The sequence below is a fragment of the Aquarana catesbeiana genome, linkage group LG09 (assembly GCF_042186555.1).
Source record: "Aquarana catesbeiana isolate 2022-GZ linkage group LG09, ASM4218655v1, whole genome shotgun sequence".
Lineage (NCBI taxonomy): Eukaryota > Metazoa > Chordata > Amphibia > Anura > Ranidae > Aquarana > Aquarana catesbeiana.
Window position 1 is genome coordinate 314,737,254 of NC_133332.1, and position 17,798 is coordinate 314,755,051.

The 17,798-nt window shown below is 41.0% G+C and overlaps 1 protein-coding gene across 1 annotated transcript in view; it reads left to right on the forward strand.

Moving 5' to 3' along the window:
• Positions 1-17,798, forward strand: part of LOC141108776 (dystrophin-related protein 2-like) — a gene marked incomplete in the record, with an annotated part of 93,179 nt that overhangs the window by 28,341 nt on the left and 47,040 nt on the right. Inside the window, 6 exon segments of the mRNA XM_073600697.1 lie at positions 1,540-1,696; positions 2,560-2,683; positions 3,093-3,361; positions 7,447-7,593; positions 12,197-12,275; positions 16,792-16,852. Of these exon segments, the coding sequence (XP_073456798.1) occupies positions 1,540-1,696; positions 2,560-2,683; positions 3,093-3,361; positions 7,447-7,593; positions 12,197-12,275; positions 16,792-16,852 (837 nt within the window).

Here is a 17,798-nt window from a genome sequence, read left to right on the forward strand (position 1 = left end):
GCATTGACATCCCAGCTCCTCTTGGATGTATACCCTTGAACCTTTGTAAGAGGCTGCAGGCAGCCAGGCTAGAGTAAAGCAGGGTATGATATAGCAGGACTGAATAAGCAACTTTATTAAGCACAGCCTAAACCTGAATAATGTGTAATTAGCAGCCAGATCAGGTCTAGGTGGGTAGGTAGTGGTCAGAAAGGTTACATGATGCATTCACTAGGGTGATAGAGCTACTACTTTGTGGTTCTCTTTTAGGGCACAGGACTAGCCTAGGGGCCAGACTTGGAACCAACAGGGAGATGACAGGTCTTGCAAAATGTGTAGTAACGCGATAATGGCTCCTGACTAGGTCTAATGGCGAAGATATGTGAGGAACGTGTTCCTGTATTAAGCTGGTGGGATTCGGTTGGGCTTCGCTGCTGTTTGCCTGCAAAGCTAACAGTCGCCTGATCTGGCGACTGGATTAACGGCATGGTCCTTGGGTTGCAGAATTCACTGTAGATCACCAGTTGAGGAAGTACAGCCATTGGGTTGTAACATTCGCTGAAGGCAACTAGTTGAGTAAACATAGCACGTAGGTTGTGGAATTCACTGTAGACCACAGTTGAGAACACATGGCCCTGGGGTTGTGGAATTGTCTGTAGGCTACCAGCTGAGAAAACGCAGCTCTTGGGTCGTGGAATTCCCTGTAGACCACCAGTTGATAAAATATATGGCTCTTGGGTTGGGAAATTCACTGTAGCTCACCAGTTGAGGAAACAAAGGCCTTGGGTTGCAGCATTCACTGTAGACCATCAGTTGAGGAAACATGGGTTGTGGAATTTACTGTAGGCCACCAGTTGAGAAAACATGTCCCTGGGGTTGTGGAATTGTCTGTAGGCCACCAGTTAAGGAAAAAGTTGTGAAAAGGGACTATTGCTGGCTCTATTTACATCCTTCTCTTGAGCAGAGTGATTTTGGTGAAATAGATTTTGCCACAAAATTACAGATTTCGCCACTCCACTGGTTTATTTTTTGCCAATGCAAAAACTCTCCATTCAGCTTACTGAGCTGCTTAGGTGCTTTGGGGGGGGGGGGGGACAATATATATGTGAAAGTTTATAATTCAGTTTTATAGCCAGAGCCCATTGTGAGGGAGGGAGGTTTCCCTATGGTAATTCCCATGTGTTTATGAAGATGGTTTTGTCAAAAGACCTTTTGTTTACTATAAGGATGTAGAATAATGGGATGCCCTTAACAGTGGTGTTAATAGAGTCAAAGAATTTCCACTTTTTGTTAGGAATTTTTACTGTGGGTTTGTACATAGCTTTGAGATGCTGGGCTATTTACAAATATTTCAAGGGGTAAAGTGTATATATACAGTATATATTAATTCCTTATTAAATTGATCAAACAGGCTTTAATGTTTCCAAGCCATTTCTAAGCCACTTGTTTCTAAGCCATTAATTGACTGGTGAATGCTACACTGGTGCTTGTGCTAATATCCAACCTGTACTATATTTTGGGTTTTTCTTATACGAATATTTTTTTCTTTTGTTTCCTCAGGGCACGTCTGGAAGCATTTGCAGATCCTACCCTCAAGCTGCAGCCTCCACTTCAGGAGATCATAGACTGGTTAGGGGCGAAAGATGAAGAGCTGTCAGTCCAGCTGCCTCTCCGTGGTGACTTATCGGCAGTGCAGCAGGCCAAAGATAAACATCTGGTAAGATCTTATTCAGTTTCATATCATTAGAACATATCTTCAAAATAATTCAGTTCAATATACTTAGTCTATTATACACCTGACCCTGTGCTCTTTTGCTCTATGCGTTAACAACTCCTGATCCCTGAACTATGTACATTACTCACTCCTGACCCCTGCACTCTGTATATACTCGCCTAAGTCTGCTCATTTCCCATTCACGTCTCTCACCGATTTCTGTTTCTGGGTGTGGAGAACTGATAATACATCACTGGAGATCTTCTTTTTTTGTGATGGCATTCTCTTATGGATCCTGAGAGCACCCTGCTGCTAGACAGCCAATCGGAAGGGTCCACATTACACAGCCAGTTATGTAGACACCTGAAGAGGCACTCCATCTTCTGTACAGAGGGAAAAGCTAGAGGGTGAAGCTCTCTGCTACAACCTTCTCCTCCTCCTCTGTTGGGTCCTCACCGCTCTGATTTGGTTCTCTCAACCTGATCACCATTACATTATACTCTCTGCCATTAAGCCCTTAAATTGCCAAGAGAAAATAGACAGTCTCCGATAGCATTGGTGGTTCCTGCAAAAAATGTAGACTGTGATGGAAAAGAGGTGGAATTGGTGGAGAAGACCGCACAGGAACCTTGGCTTCAAATCAACATGCCAACAAGGGAGCCATCAAGCCCTTACCTTGCCAAGAAGACAGTCCCAGTATCCGTTCCTACAAAACATGTAGACTTGCAACAGGAGAGTAGTGATGGTATAGTGGTGGAATGGGTAGAGTAGGCCTGACAGGAACCTTGGCTGCAATTTGTATATCTATGGTAATAGTTATGTGTGTTTATTCTGTGTGTATTGATTTATATTCTATAACTCTTTAGCTGTTTATTGAGGAGGTGAAAGCACGGGGTCCGTACATATACTCAATTCTTGAGTCAGCTCAAGCCTTCCTCACCCAGCATCCCTTCCAAGATGCAGAAGAGGACACATCTGCATTGACCAAAGGTTAGTGTATAATGAATGGTGTTCAGGCATTGGGCATAAGCAAATCAGGAAAGTCAAACCATATTATAGTAATCTTTTTTGTAGTTATGTATGGAGACATGAAGGGTTGAAACCCCTTTCGGGAGGTGAGGCGAGGCAGTGGATATGAATTTTTTACTAGTAAAAATAAAGTCCTTTTGTTGACCAAATGTCTTGGGTTTGGCAGCAGTATATATTTTTTTTTAAGAAAGCCAATGCATTTTGGGGGTCCAGACACTCCCACACCCCTCTTCCTCATCAGGGCTTGTGCGCTGTATGACTGGATGAATTGCAACAGTTATGGGCTTCTTAAGGTGCAATTGCCGATTTACATTTGTAACCAGTCTCCCAGATTCCATGCCTTTTTTTTGTTTTAACCTTTTGCCTCTAGATGCTTCTCCGAAAAATCGCTCCCAGAACCTTAGTCGTTTACTTTGGAAGCAAGCAAATGTAGCCAGTGAACTTTGGGACAGGCTGACTGCCCGTGGTTTAGACCAACAACGCCATCTGGAAAGAACATTGGAACAGCTTCAGGATTTGGAAGTCTCTATGAAAGAGGCTGCCGATGCGCTTCAACAAGCGGAGGGTGTGCAAGCAACTTGGGAACCCATTGGAGACTTGTTCATTGATTCCCTACCAGAGCACATTCAGGCTACAAAGGTAATAACCAGCCTTTCTTAAGCATTTTGCTATGGATGAGCCCATTACATGTCTCAGAGAACCCCTGCTAAAAATGATCTACAGTTCATGGTACATTAGAGTGATTAGTAAGTTGTAAATTATTCAATTCATTGGAATAGTGAAGTCAAATAAGTAATTGAAATAGTGAAGTCAGTCAAGTCATTGGAATAGTGAAATCAATCATGTAATTGGCAAAGTCAAGTCAGTCAAGTCATTGGCATAGTCAAGTCAATCAAGTCATTGGCATAGTCAAGCTAGTCAAGTCACTGGCATAGTCAAGCTAGTCAAGTCATTGGCATTGTCAAGTCATTGGCATAGTCAAGTTAGTCAAGTCATTGACATAGTCAAGTCCGTTAAGTCATTGGCATAGTCAAGCTAGTCAAGTCATTGGCATAGTCAAGCTAGTCAAGTCATTGGCATAGTCAAGTCTGTGAAGTTATTGGCATAGTCAAGTCCGTGAAGTCATTGGCGTAGTCAAGTCCGTCAAGTCATTGACATAGTCAAGTCTGTCAAGTCATTGACATAGTCAAGCTAGTCAGGTCATTGGCATAGTCAAGTTAGTTGAGTCATTGAAATAGTGCCTCTTTGCATTGATAGCTACTGATGAAGTCAGCAGAAATGTTGATGTTGCTGGTCAGTGGAGGATGACCTCACTACATTGATAATTAGCATGAGAGGTGACCTCTTTGATTGGGGGTCAACGGGAAGAATGCTTCCCTTATAGTGAATTATAACTATCATTGGTGTCAATGGTTACTTAGTCTTCATGAAAATTACCCCCCCTCCTCTGCAAATACTGCTTGCCAACCCCCCGTTCCACCCCTTCAGCATTTTTTTCTTTCTTTTTAACCTTCTGAAGCATCTTAGACTCACCTAAGTCTGCTCATGTCCCATTCATATCCCTCACTGATTCTGTGGTAAAAGAATCAGTAATCCAGCACTGGAGATCTGCATGCCTGTCTTCTTTTGGTGACGTCTCCTATGGATCCTGAGAGATTCTGCTGCTGGACAGCCAATAGGAAGCGTCCACATCACAGTGATTTGGACACCTCAAGAGGGACCCCACCTTTTGTACACAGAAGATAAAAGACTTGGGAGGCTCCACCGTCCCCAAACCACTGGCAATGTTGACTAACATTGGTTCTACCACTATGATAGCAGGAGATTGATCTACCACTGATCTAGAAATTCCTAGTAGAGATGAGCCAAACATTACCGGGTTCGGTTCGAACAGAGTTTGGTGAACATGACCAAAGTTTTGGGGCGGAATCCAAACTCCATTGATGTCAATGGGAGGCAAATGTTAACAAACATTTCTGGCCATTTTTTCAGGTTAAGTCAACGAAAGTGAATGGGGCAGGTGAGGCCACAGGTTGTTAAGGACTCGGCGGGGCCTGCACCTGTCAATGTCCTTATTGGACATGTGCAAATCGTTTTATTACGAATTCGAAATTCAGATGAAATTTTCATTATTCGGAGATTCAGATGTATCCAAATTTCTGAATCACAATAGTAACGAATTTAAACAAATCCAAAATCAATTATAACGAAATGAAATAACGTAAGGAAATAACAAATTATCCAAATTAGAAGTCGAACTCAAATTTAAATTAGAATAAATGAATTTGAAATAAATTTGAAATATATTGCAATAAATACAGTATATAAGGTATAAAAGTGAGTTAAGATAATGATTTTTACTTGGGCTGCTAGAATATAAAATGATAGAAAAAAGTAAAACTAAATAAAACAGAATAGCATACAAAATAAAAAACAAATCCGAAATAAATTATAACAAAATGAAATGAGGTAACAAAATAACTAATTATCCAAATTAGAAGTCAAAAAATGAATTTGAAGTCGAAAATTCAAATATGAATTAGAATGGATTTGAAAATAAATTTGAAATGGAAACATATTACAATAAATACAGTATAAGGTATAAAAGTGAAATAAGAGCATGCTTCCTACTTGGGCTACTTAATAGAATAGAAAATGATAGAAAACAATAAAACTGGATAAAACAGAAAAGAAAAGGAAATAAAAAACAAATCTGAAATAGATTATTACAAAACAAAATGACGTAAACAAATAATGAATTATCCGTGTTCGAATTTGAAAAGTTGAAAATTCTAATTCGAAATCGAAGATGAAGTCAAAAATTAATTTGAAAATTGACACATATTGCAATAAATACAGTATAAGGTATAAAAGTGAGTTAAGATAATGATTCCTACTTGGTCTGCTTTATAGAATAGAATAGAAAATGATAGAACTGAATAAAACAGAAAAGAAAAGAATACACTTAAATTATAACAAAACAAAATGATGTAACGAAATAACGAATTATCCGTATTCGAAGTTGAAAAATGAATACGAAGAACAAGTCGAAAATTAATTTGAAAATTAATTTGAATTCAAAATGAACACATATTGCAAAAAATACAGTATAAGGTATAAAAGTGAAATAAGATGATGATTCCTACTTGGGCTGCTTTATAGAATGCAATAGAAAAAACTATAGAATGAATAGAAAATAATAGAAAAAAGTATGATAGAATAAAAGAGACTAGAGTATAAAATAAAAGAATAGAGTAAATTAGGATAGAAAAGAATATACTATAATAAAAAAGAAATAATGAACAGAAAAGGAGCGCACTCACTTTAGAGGCATAGGAAACAACAAAGAAGTATGAGAATAAACACTATTTATTGGAAAATACACAACATGAATAAAACAATACAGAAAAATATAAAATCATGTATATTGATACATAATGTGCAGTGAGCCCTTGTGTATCTACGCGTTTCATAGGTAGGCTTCTTCAGGATGAGGTTAAAGTTCTACAGATAGCAAATAAAGAGAACGGACCTCACTGTCTTGCAGAGAGATAAGTCTCAATTATAAGTATCCAGAAACTGGTTCAGAGGGTACATCCCACTATAAACAGGTTCTACTACACCACCGTCAGGATCTATGCACAGATAGGTCAGGCGAGCCCAATCTTCTAGTAAGAGAGGAGCAGAAAAAGCCAGACGGTTCCAGGGACAGGGGCAAAATAATGCACAAAGAGTGGACTCAGTACCAAAGAGGGAGGGGAGATGGGCTTCAAAGCCCACCAAGCAATAAGGACACCCACCGGGAAAAATAGTCCAAATATGAGACTGAGAAATTGTCCACAATGTGCAGCAAAATTTGAATATTTAGACAATGATGTATGACCCCTGGGAAACTGCCTCGTGCGGTCTCCAAGGGGTCCGTTCTCTTTATTTGCTATCTGTAGAACCTTGACTGCATCCTGAAGAAGCCTACCGGTGAAACGCGTAGATACACAAGGGCTCACTGCACATTTATGTATCAGTATACATGAATTTTTTTTTTATTTTTCTGTATTGTTCTATTCATGTTGTATATTTTCCAATAAATAGTGTTTATTCTCATACGTCTTTGTTGTTTCCTATGCCTCTAAAGTCCGACCTAGGTTTACTGCTATAGTACACCTTTTTTCCTTGTTTATAATAAAATAGAATAGACAATAAAATAATAGAATAAAATACAATAGAATAGAAACAAATAGAAAAAGTTGATTCAAATAGAACGAATATAGCCATCTTCCGAAATGACTATAATAACAAATTCTGAAAACGAATCCTTCTAAACTAACAAATGTGACAAAACAAAATTATTAACTTAAGGAGTGAATCTGAAACAAAACGAAACAAATTTTTCCGTCATGCACATCTCTAGTCCTTAACAACCAATAACAGTGGGAAGCTGTCATGTATATTAGCGGTAGTAGTGCCACTATTAACTCCCGTCAAACCGCTACAAGAACAGCCACCCGGGTTAATGGACAGCCAAAATTTGGTTTGGACCTAACCTTAACCTCATCCATAATCCCTAGCAAGTTCTGGAGGAACCTTGGTTGAGAAAGTCTGGTAATACATGGCATGGCAAAGTTGTGTTATGATAGCACAAGATAATGGAGAGACATAACAAGGTATTCAGAAGTGTTATAGAATTATCCACATTCTCTACTTTTTTTTTTTTTTTAATTTTCCAGTTATTTAAAGAAGACATGACTTCCATAAAAGACACAAACAAGATGGCCAACGATCTCGCTCATCAGCTAGCCGTTTGCGATGTTCACCTTTCTGTGGAAAATGCTCGTGAGCTTGAACAAATGAATAACCGATGGAAGCAGCTACAGGTAGGACAACCCAACAGGCCATTGTTAACACTTGTCTGATAGCATAATCCAAAAAGGCCACTGAAGGGAAGCCTCTACTGAGAGAAATAAGCTGGCTGCCATTTATTATCACCTCCTGAGAATGGTAGTTTTCTGACAATAATGCTGATCTTCTGAATTCAATCCATTTTTTAAAATTTAGTAGTCAGGGAAAAAAAAAAAAAGAGTGAAGTCCGCTCTTCTGGCCTGCAAAGCCATTGTTGATCAATAACTCAGCCAGGATGTAATGATGAAATAGTATCAGCATATCGGTCAGGCCACCAGCATTTGCAAACTGGGAAGTAAGCAATAGGGAATTAATTAACCAAATCAAAAATTCCGCCGTGCCATCAATTTTTTTGCAAGCTGGACCTAAATTTCCCATTGACAGAGAATATGTCCCCTTCGAATCAGTAATTTCACTAAATGAGCTTTAAGGCTTTAGGAGTTTTTTTTTTATGGGTGGGGCTCCTTTTTCATCCCCCCCCCCCCAACATTCGCCATCAAAATAATGGGGAAAAATGTATTCCTCCCATTGGGGCATCCCTAACAGAATTTTTTTCTGTTTTGTCGCTTTAGCAATTCATCTCTTGGGGGACTTTTCAAAGGAGCACCACCATTCAAGCGGGTAAGAAACGTAAAGGAACTTTTATCTTTGGGAAGGTTGAGGGTAGTAACACCAATGGAAGTAGCGATGATGCATGTGGAAATAGTTCTGTTATAAATGTAACTAAATTTATATATATAGTGTTGTCGAAGGGGTAGTGACACACGGTCATAAAAACTTAGAAGCCTAGGTTCAACTCACAGCATGTAGAAACATTTGAGCAATCTGAGATTCTTGCGGGTTTTGTAAGGTGGAACATGGGGGAATTTGCCTTTGATTGCAAATGACATTAGTGCTGTTTTATCCTACAAAACCTGTGTGTATCTCATGTTCCTTGGATGGCATATATATGATGTAGTAGCAAATGGTGGTGCTAGGAGCAATGTGTCAAGCATGCACTGGGCAGGCCTATAATGGACCAAAGAAGTCAACATTTTTAAAGCCAATGTGATTCAAGAGGGAAAGCTAGAGGGTGAAGCTCTCACCTACAACCTTCTCCTCCTCCTATGTTCGGCCATCACTGCTCTGATTTGGTTCCCTCAACCCGATCACCATTCCGTCATCCTCTCTACCAATAAGCCCTTAACTTGACAAGATATAGAAGACAGTCCCTGGTAGTATCGGTTCCTGCAAAAATGTAGACTGTGACAAGAGAGTAATGATGAAAAAGTGGTGTAATGGGTAGAGTAGGCTGGGCAGGAACCTTGGCTTCAAGTGAACAAACCAACAAGGGTCCAATAACAAATTGCCAACCATGGTTAAGGCAATCCCCAGTAGTATCGGTTCCTGCAAAAAAATGTAGACTGTGACAGGAAAGTAATGATGGGAAAGTGGTGAAATTGGGGGAATAGACCTGACCAGCTCCATAGCTTTAGGCCAACAAGGGTCCTATATCAAAAGGCCAACCATGGCTAAGACAGTCCACGTTAGTATTGGTTCTGCAAAATATGTGGGCTGTGACAGAAGAGTAATAATGCAAAAGTGGTGGAATGGGTGGAGTGGGCCTGACAGGAACCTTGGCTTCAAGTCAACGAGCCAACAAGGGTCCAATAACAAATGCCCAACCATGACTGAGATAGTTCCTAGCAGTATTGGTTCTTCAAAAAACGTAGACTCTTGCTGGAGGGTAGTGGTGGAAAAGTGGTGGAATGGGTGGAATAGGCCTGACGGTACTTTCGTTTCAAGTCAATGAGCCAGCAAGGCTCCAATATCATACCCCCAACTATGGCCAATGGGTCTACTAGCTGATTTGCAAAGGCTTTAGAAAAGGTGCCTGAATCATGCCATCAACAACCTGAGAAGATTTGTTTAGAGCAGGGGTCTTCAAGCTTTCTGCAAGTTTATTGTCTTAGAGGCTTTAGAGTGGCCAGACTGTGGCCAGTGAAATTAGAAAACACTGTGGTGTTGGTGAGAGCAAACGGTGCCTCAATATTGAATGTAGTGGAAGAAATAGTGCCCAATTATTGGTATTATTGGAGAAAATGGTCCCTTGTTGTTAGTATTCAATGTAGGCATTGTGCCCCATTGTTGTTATGGGAGGAATGGTGCCCCATCATTGGTGTCAGTGGGAGGAATAGTGCCCCATTATTGGTATCACTGAAGGAAGAGTGTCCCATCATTGGTGTCAGTGGGAGGAATAGTGTCCCATCATTAGTATCAGTGGGAAGAATAGTATACCATCATTGGTGTCAGTGGGAGGAATAGTGTCCCATGATTGGTATCAGTGGAGGACTAGTGTCCCATCATTGGTGTCAGTGGGAGGAAAAGTGTCCCATCATTAGTATCATTGGGAGTAATAGTGTCACATCATTGGTATCAGTGGGAGGACTAGCGTCCCATCATTGGCATCAGTGGGAGGAATAGTGCCCCATCATTGGTATCAGTGGGAGGAATAGTGTCCCATAATTGGTATGTATCAGTGGGAGGAAAAGAGACCCATCATTGGTATCAGTGGGAGGAATAGTGCCCCATCATTGGTATCTATAGGAGGAATAGTGCCCCATCATTGGTATCAATGGGAGGAATAGTGTCCCATCATTGGTATCAGTGGGAGGAAAAGTGTCCCATCATTGATATCAGTGGGAGGAAAAGTGTCCCATCATTGGTATCAGTGGGAGGAATAGTGTCCCATCATTGGTATCAGTGGGAGGAATAGTGTCCCATCATTGGTATCAGTGGAAGGAATAATGTCCCATCTTTTGTGTCAGTGGGAGGATTAGTGTCCCATCTTTTGTGTCAGTGGGAGGATTAGTGTCCCATCATTGGTGTCAGTGGATTACATGGTGCCCCAAGGGCTGGATAAGGACAAGCAAATGACCACATCTGGCCCATGAGTCACAGTTTGGAGGCAATTTGTTTAGAGCAATAGGCCTTTTGGAAGTTTGTGAAGATAGTGAAGTCAGCACGTGTATGCTGGGAAATGCATTGGCAGTGTGACCCTAGTATAAGTTTTAATAATATTGCAAAGCACCACTGTTTTTTTTCCCCAAAAGTGATCTGGTGGTGGTCTTTGTTGGCAACATAAAACTGTAAAAAAAAAAAAGGCACCTTTGCTGCCAAATAAACCAAAAAGGCCAACATAACAAAAACCCACAAACACACAACTGACAGCTCTGCCGAGATTCCAGATAAACCCCGATGAAGGGAGGGCGTGGCACCTGAAATGTGTTAGGGCTATTGTGCTACGTATAGGGAACTTGGCCATGTGACTTTGACAGGTCACGTGACCAGGCTTTCTTCTTACCAGCAAATGTGTTCCCATTCTTTAAAATGAATGGGGTTTTGCTGACTTTTTGGTTCAGTACTGCAGCAGCAGTCATTGACTCTACCGACCTGGGCAACAAATACAATGGCTGGACACCTGTGCAAATTGAGACTTATCTTCACATAAGGGGCAAAGGGATGCAGGAAAAAAAGTAAAAGAATGTGAAAAGGAAAGAAAAGAGAATGTAACAGCATGTGCACACGGGAAAGTAAAATGGTTGCAAGTCAGATTGGCCGCTGATTATCTGTAAGCAATACAAAGCGACCCAATAAACTGTGTACGCTCGATCATTTCCCCCATCTCTGTGCAGCAATGGCGGCCTTCATATTTCTCTCAGCAGAGGTTTTTTTTTTCAATTCCACCAATATATAAAAGCATGTAACAAATAAGGTGCAGGAAATATATTCTATAGACTAAATGTAAGCAGTGCATGTATAAAAAAAAAAAAAAAAAAAAAAAGTTGCAAAAAAAAAAAAAAAAACTGCTGGTACATTCGTTCTGTGGGAATGGGGTCAAATTGAATTGAATGTTCTATTTTCCTCTCCGGTAGGTTATTTATTTGTACAAATAAATAGATAAAAAAAAAATCATAAAAATACCTCATTGTGGCCACTAGATGGAGCACATGAACATGGTAAGTAAATACTTATGCATGTGGATCATCAGCTCCACCTAGTGGCCATAATGAGGTATTATTATGAATTTTTGAATTTTATTTATTTATTTATTTTTTTACTAATGAATAACAAAATTGTCCCCATTTCCTCTATTCTTTATGAATAACTAATATTAGACCTGAAGAGAAAATAGCCTAATAACATACACCTTTGCCCTAATTTTTGCACAGAACAAATGTACACACAGTTTTGCAGGCTGCGGATGTTTTAAAAAATATACAATAAACAATTATTTGTACAAGAGGATCATCATCATTAAAGAAAAATATAGAAAAAAATATATATATATCATTTATCTTTTTTTTTTATGCATAAAATGATACATTTCATTTTGATCATCAAATCTGGGTGCAATCACCTTGATAGGTTCAGGGATTACGATCAGATCACTGTACATGCGGACCCATGATGGAAATGTACCATAGCACTATACCCCCTGCTCTTCTTCATTTGCTTTAGTAAATTAGTTAATTAGTTTTAGTAATTTAGTCATTTAATTTGCAAACTAAGATTATAAACTCCTGTTTCTCCATGTAGACTTCTGTGGCAGAACGCTTGCGGCAGCTGCAGGACGCTCACCGTGACTTCGGACCAGAGTCTCAGCACTTCTTGTCATGTGAGTTTCTCCGTTCTTTTAACACTGACTTGCAAAACATGGGGGTATGTACATGTTTTAAAGATATGTCCTGCAAAGAGCCCTCACCTCAACCCTACTGAACACCATTAGGTTGAATTGGAACTCCAACTGCGAAGCCAGATCTTCTCATCCAACATTAGACATCTGATCTCCCAAATGGGCATAAGTTCCCACAGACACCTTCCAAAATCTTTTGGAAAGCCTTTCCAGAAGAGCGGTTGTTGTTACAGCCATAAAGAGGAGATGGGGTGGGGGTAACTCCATAATAATAACCATGTATTTGGAGTAGGTCACCTAACAAGCTTAGAGCCCTCACCTCAACCCTACTGAACATCATTGGGTTGAATTGGAACATTGGAACTCAAACTGCAAAACCAGATCTTCTCATCCAACATTAGACATCTGATCTCCCAAATGGGCACACATTCCCACAGACACCTTCCAAAACAACTCCATACTATTGACCGTGTATTTGGAGTAGGTCACCCAACAAGCTTAGTGCCCTGACCTCAACTGTACTCAATACCTTTGGGATGAATTGGATGGTCAGAACTCGTATAAGAAGATCTGACTCAAAGTTGGGGTTTCAATTCATCCCAAAGGTGTTCCATAGGGCTGAAGTTGGGACTCTGAGTTTGTTGGATATCCTACTGTAGAACCATGGAGTTGCCGCTTTTGGTGGCTATAACAACCGCCAATCCTCTGGCAATCCACAGGATTTTTAGAGTGAGCCCATTTATGAGGTCAAGTACTGATATTGGAACTCCAACTGCGAGCCAGATCTTCTCATCTGTGTTTCCGACATCAGTACTTGAGCTCATAAATGGGCACAGTTCAAAATCTTGTGGAAAGCCTTCCCAGAAGGGTTGGAGGTTGTGATAGCCGCCAAAGGCAGCAACTCCATGTTAATGAAAATGGTTTTTAGAGTAAGATATCCAACAAGCTCAGAGCCCTGACCTCAACCCTACTGAATACCTTTTGGGATGAATTGGAAATCCAACTGTGAGCCAGATCTTGCCATCCAACCTCAGTACCTGACCTCACAAATGGGCACACGTTCCCATAGACATTCTTATGGAAAGCCTTCCCAGAAGAATGGAGGTTGTTATAGCCATAAAGGGTGGGGTGGGGGCAACTCCATATTAATGACGTATGGTTTTAGAGTAAGTTCTCCAACAAGTTCAGAGGCATGACCTCAACCTTATAGAACACCTTTGGGTGATTTAGAACTTGTGAGAAGATCTTCTTATCCAACATCAATACCTGACCTCATAAGTTGGCAGAAATTCCCACAGACACTCCAAAATCACGTGGAAAGCCTTCCCAAGGAAAGTGGAGGCTGTTATAGCAATCAAATCAATCAATGCCAAAATAATGGCCATAATTTTAGAGTAGGTCATCCAACAAACTCAGCGCCCTAACCTCAACCCTACTGAACACCTTTTGGATGATAATATCTGGATCAAGGTTGGAGTTTCAAGTCATCCCAAAAGTGTTCCATAGGGCTGAAGTTGGGGCTCTGAACTTGTTGGATATCCTATTCTAAAACTATGGCCATTAACATGGAGTTGCCGCCTTTGGGGGCTATAACAGCCTCAACTTTTCTGGGATGGCTTTCAACAAAGTTTTTGGAATGTACCTGTGGAAATTTGTGCCAATTTATGAGGTCAAGTATTGATGTTGGATGAGAAGATCTGGCTCACAGTTGGTGTTCCAGCATCAGCACTTGACCTCATAAATGGGCACACATTTCAAAACCTTGTGGAATGCCTTCCGGGAGGGGCTGGAGGCTGTGATAGCCACCAAAGGCAGCAACTCCATGTTAATGGTCATGTTTTAGAGTAGAACATCCAACAATCTTAGAGCCCTGACCTCAACCCTACCGAATACCTTTGGGATGAATTGGGACTCCAACTGTGAGCCAGATCTTCTCATCCAACATCAGTACCTGACATAAAAATGGGCACAAATTTCCACAGACACTCCAAAGTCATGTGGAAAGCCTTCCCAGAGAGAGTGAAGGCTCCTTTAGCAACCAAAAAGGGCAGCTCCAATATAATGACCATAGTTTTAGAGTGGGTTATCCAACAAGCTCAAAGCCCTGACCTTAACCCCACTGAACACCTTTGGGATGAATTGGATGATAAGATCTGGCTCAAAGTTAAAGTTCCAATCCCAAAGGTGCATAGGGCTGAAGTCGGGGCTCTGAGCTTGTTGGATATCCTACTCTAAAATCATGCCCTTTAACATGGAGTTGCCCCCTTTGGCTATAACAGCTTCCCCTACTCTGGAGGCTTTCCACAAAATTTTGGAGGGTGTCTATGGAAATTTTTGCTCACTTATGAGGTCAGGTACTGATGTTGGGTGAGAAGATCTGGCTCACAGTTTGAATTGTAAGTCATATTAACTTGCAGCACATTTTCACTGACAAGTTGTACACTTGCAGAGCAATTGAAGCACAAGTTCTAGTTGACACTTTTCCAATTTTTTATAGCAAATGTGCATGGCAATGGGCGCAATTTCTAACAGATGCTCCAAAATCATGTGGAAAGCCTTCCCAGAGGAGTAGAGGCTGTTATACTAATCAAAGAGGGCAACTCCATAATAATGGTCATGGTTTTAGAATAGGTCATCCAACAAGCTCAGAGCCCTGACCTCAACCCTTTTGAACACCTTTGGGATGAAATTGAATGATACGGCCTGGCTCAAAGTTGGAGTTCCAATTTAACCTGAAGGTATTCAGTAGGTATGCGGCCAGGGCTCTGAGCTTGTTGGGTATCCTTCTCTAAAACCATACCCTTTAACATGAATTTCCCTCCTTTGGTGGCTATAACAGCCTTCACTCCTCTGGGAAGGCTTTCCTCAAAGTTTTGAAGTGTGCCTATGGAAATGTGTGCCCATTTATGAGGTTATGTATTGATGTTGGATGAGATGATCTGGCTCACAGTTGGAGTTCCAACATCAGTATCTGACCTCATAAATGGGCACAAATTTCCACAGGCACACTCTGAAATCTTGTGGAAAGTGTTCCCAGAGGAGTGAAGGCTGTGATGGTCACCAAAGGAGGCAACTCTATGTTAATGGCCATAGTTTTAGAGTAGGATATCCAACAAGCTCAGAGCCTTGACCTTAACCCTACTGAACACCTTTTGGATGATTTGGAACTCCAACTATCATCCAACATCAGTACCTGACCTCAGAAATTGGCACAAATTCGAACACACACTCCTAAATCCTGTGGAAATTCTTCCTATAAAAGTGGAGGCTGTTCTAGCCATAAAGGGTGGGGTGGGGGCAACTTTATATTAATGACCATGGTTTTAGAGTAGGATATCCAACAAGCTCAGAGCCCTGACCTCAACCCTACTGAACATCTTTGGAATAAATTGGAACTCCAACTAAGAGCCAGATCTTCTCATCCAACTTCAGTATCTAATCCCACAAATGGACACAACCCCCCATAAACACCCTCCAAAATCTTGTGGAAAGCCTTGCCAGAAGAGTGGATGCTGTTATAGCCATAAAGTGGGTTGTGGCAACTCTATATTTAGTAGTCATGATTTTAGAGTAGGATATCGAACAAGCTCAGATCCCTGACCTCAACCCTACTGAACACCTTTGGGTTGAATTGGAACTCCAACTGCGAGCCTGATCTTCTCATCCAACATCAGTGCCTGGCCTCATAAGTGGGCACAAATTTTCACAGACACTCTAAAATCATGCGGAAAGCCTTCCCAAGGAAAGCGGAGGCTGTTCTAGCAACCAAAGGGGGAAACTCCATGGTAATGGCCATAGTTTTAGAGTAGGATATCCAACAAGCTCAGAGCCCTGACTTCAACCCCACTAAACACCTTTTGGATGAATTGGAGCTCCAACTTTGTGTCCATTTGTGAGGTCAGGTACTGAGGTGAGATGGTAAGATCTGGCTCAAATTCCCACAGACGCCCTCAAAAATCTTGTGGAAAACCTTCCCAGAAGAGTGAAGGCTGCTATAGCCACAAAGAAGGGGGGGACTGTACATTGATGGCCTTGGTTTTGGAATGGCTTACCCAACAAGTTCATATAGGTGTGATGGGTTAAGGAACTTAAATGTCCTGCACAGAGCCATGTCCTCAACCCTACTGGACACCTTCAGGTTGAGTTGGAAGCCAATCAAGGTCTTCTTATCTGGCATCAGTTCCTGACCTCATAAATGGGCACAAATTCCCACAGACACCCTCCAGAATCTTGTGGAAAGCCTTCCCCAAAGAGTGGAAGCTATTATGGCTGAAGCGGGGGGCAGCGTCCATATTATTGGCCATGATTTTGGAATGTGATATCCAACAAGCCCATATAGGAGTAATGGTCTGGTGTCCACCTATGTTGGCCATGTAGTCTATAAAGGTAAACCTGCCCTTCCAACAATCCTTTATGCTGGTCTAGTAAGCCGTAGAATGCAACAGATGCTAAAACATGTATTCTGTATTAACTCTCTTTTATTTTTTTTCTATTTTAGCATCGGTTCAGGTTCCATGGGAAAGAGCGATATCCCCCAACAAGGTGCCGTATTACATCAAGTGAGTAACCAGCACTTTCAGGAAATTCCTCCCCTACGTATGTTACCACTTTTCCTTTTGAAGTAGAACCTAAAGTGCAAAAAGTCAAAGCTTTTTTTTGTTAATGGTGTGTGGAATGGTTAAAGCCACAAAATTTTTGAGCATTGAAAGGAAATGACCGCTAATGAAGTGTCCTATGTGTGGCTGCTGCTGGGTTCAGTAAAACTTACTTTTCTTCAGCCCCCACGCCACAGTAAGTACCAAACATCCAGTGCTGAGATTTTACAGTTTGCATAGCGGGTTGTTCCATCTGCACCTCTTCTATTCAGAAAACATCTTGTAGTCTTTTCAATTAATACAAGGTGTTCTATGAATGGCGGAGGTGTGGATGAACGTCACGCTCTCCCTTCCTCCTAACACAGAACACCTTGTAGCCATTGAAAAGAGCCCAAGATGTTTTCTAAATGGAAGCAGTGCCGAGAAGGTGACCACTGTAAGGGTTCGTTTATAAGAATATGCATGCATCATACATACTAGGGGGAGTACAACTGGGGGAATCCATAGTGGAGAAGGATCTGGGGGTTTTGGTAATAACATGTAATGCCAAGCTGCGGTTTCCAAAGCGAGCAAAGTCCTATCTTGTAGTAAGAGAGGTATGGACTCCAGAGAGAGAGAGATCATTTTGCCCTCCTGTACAAATCATTAGTAAGACCTCATCTGGAATATGCAGTTCAGTTTTGGGCACCAGTTCTCAAAAAGGATATCGAGGAACTGGAGAAAGTGCAGAGAAGGGCAACCAAACTGATAAGAAGCATAGAGGAGATCAGCTATGAGGAAAGATTAGAGGAACTGAATTTATTCTCTCTTGAGAATAGAAGATTAAGGGGGAGATAAGATCACTATGTACAGTATCTCACAAAAGTGAGTACACCCCTCACATTTTTGTAAATATTTTCTTCTATCTTTT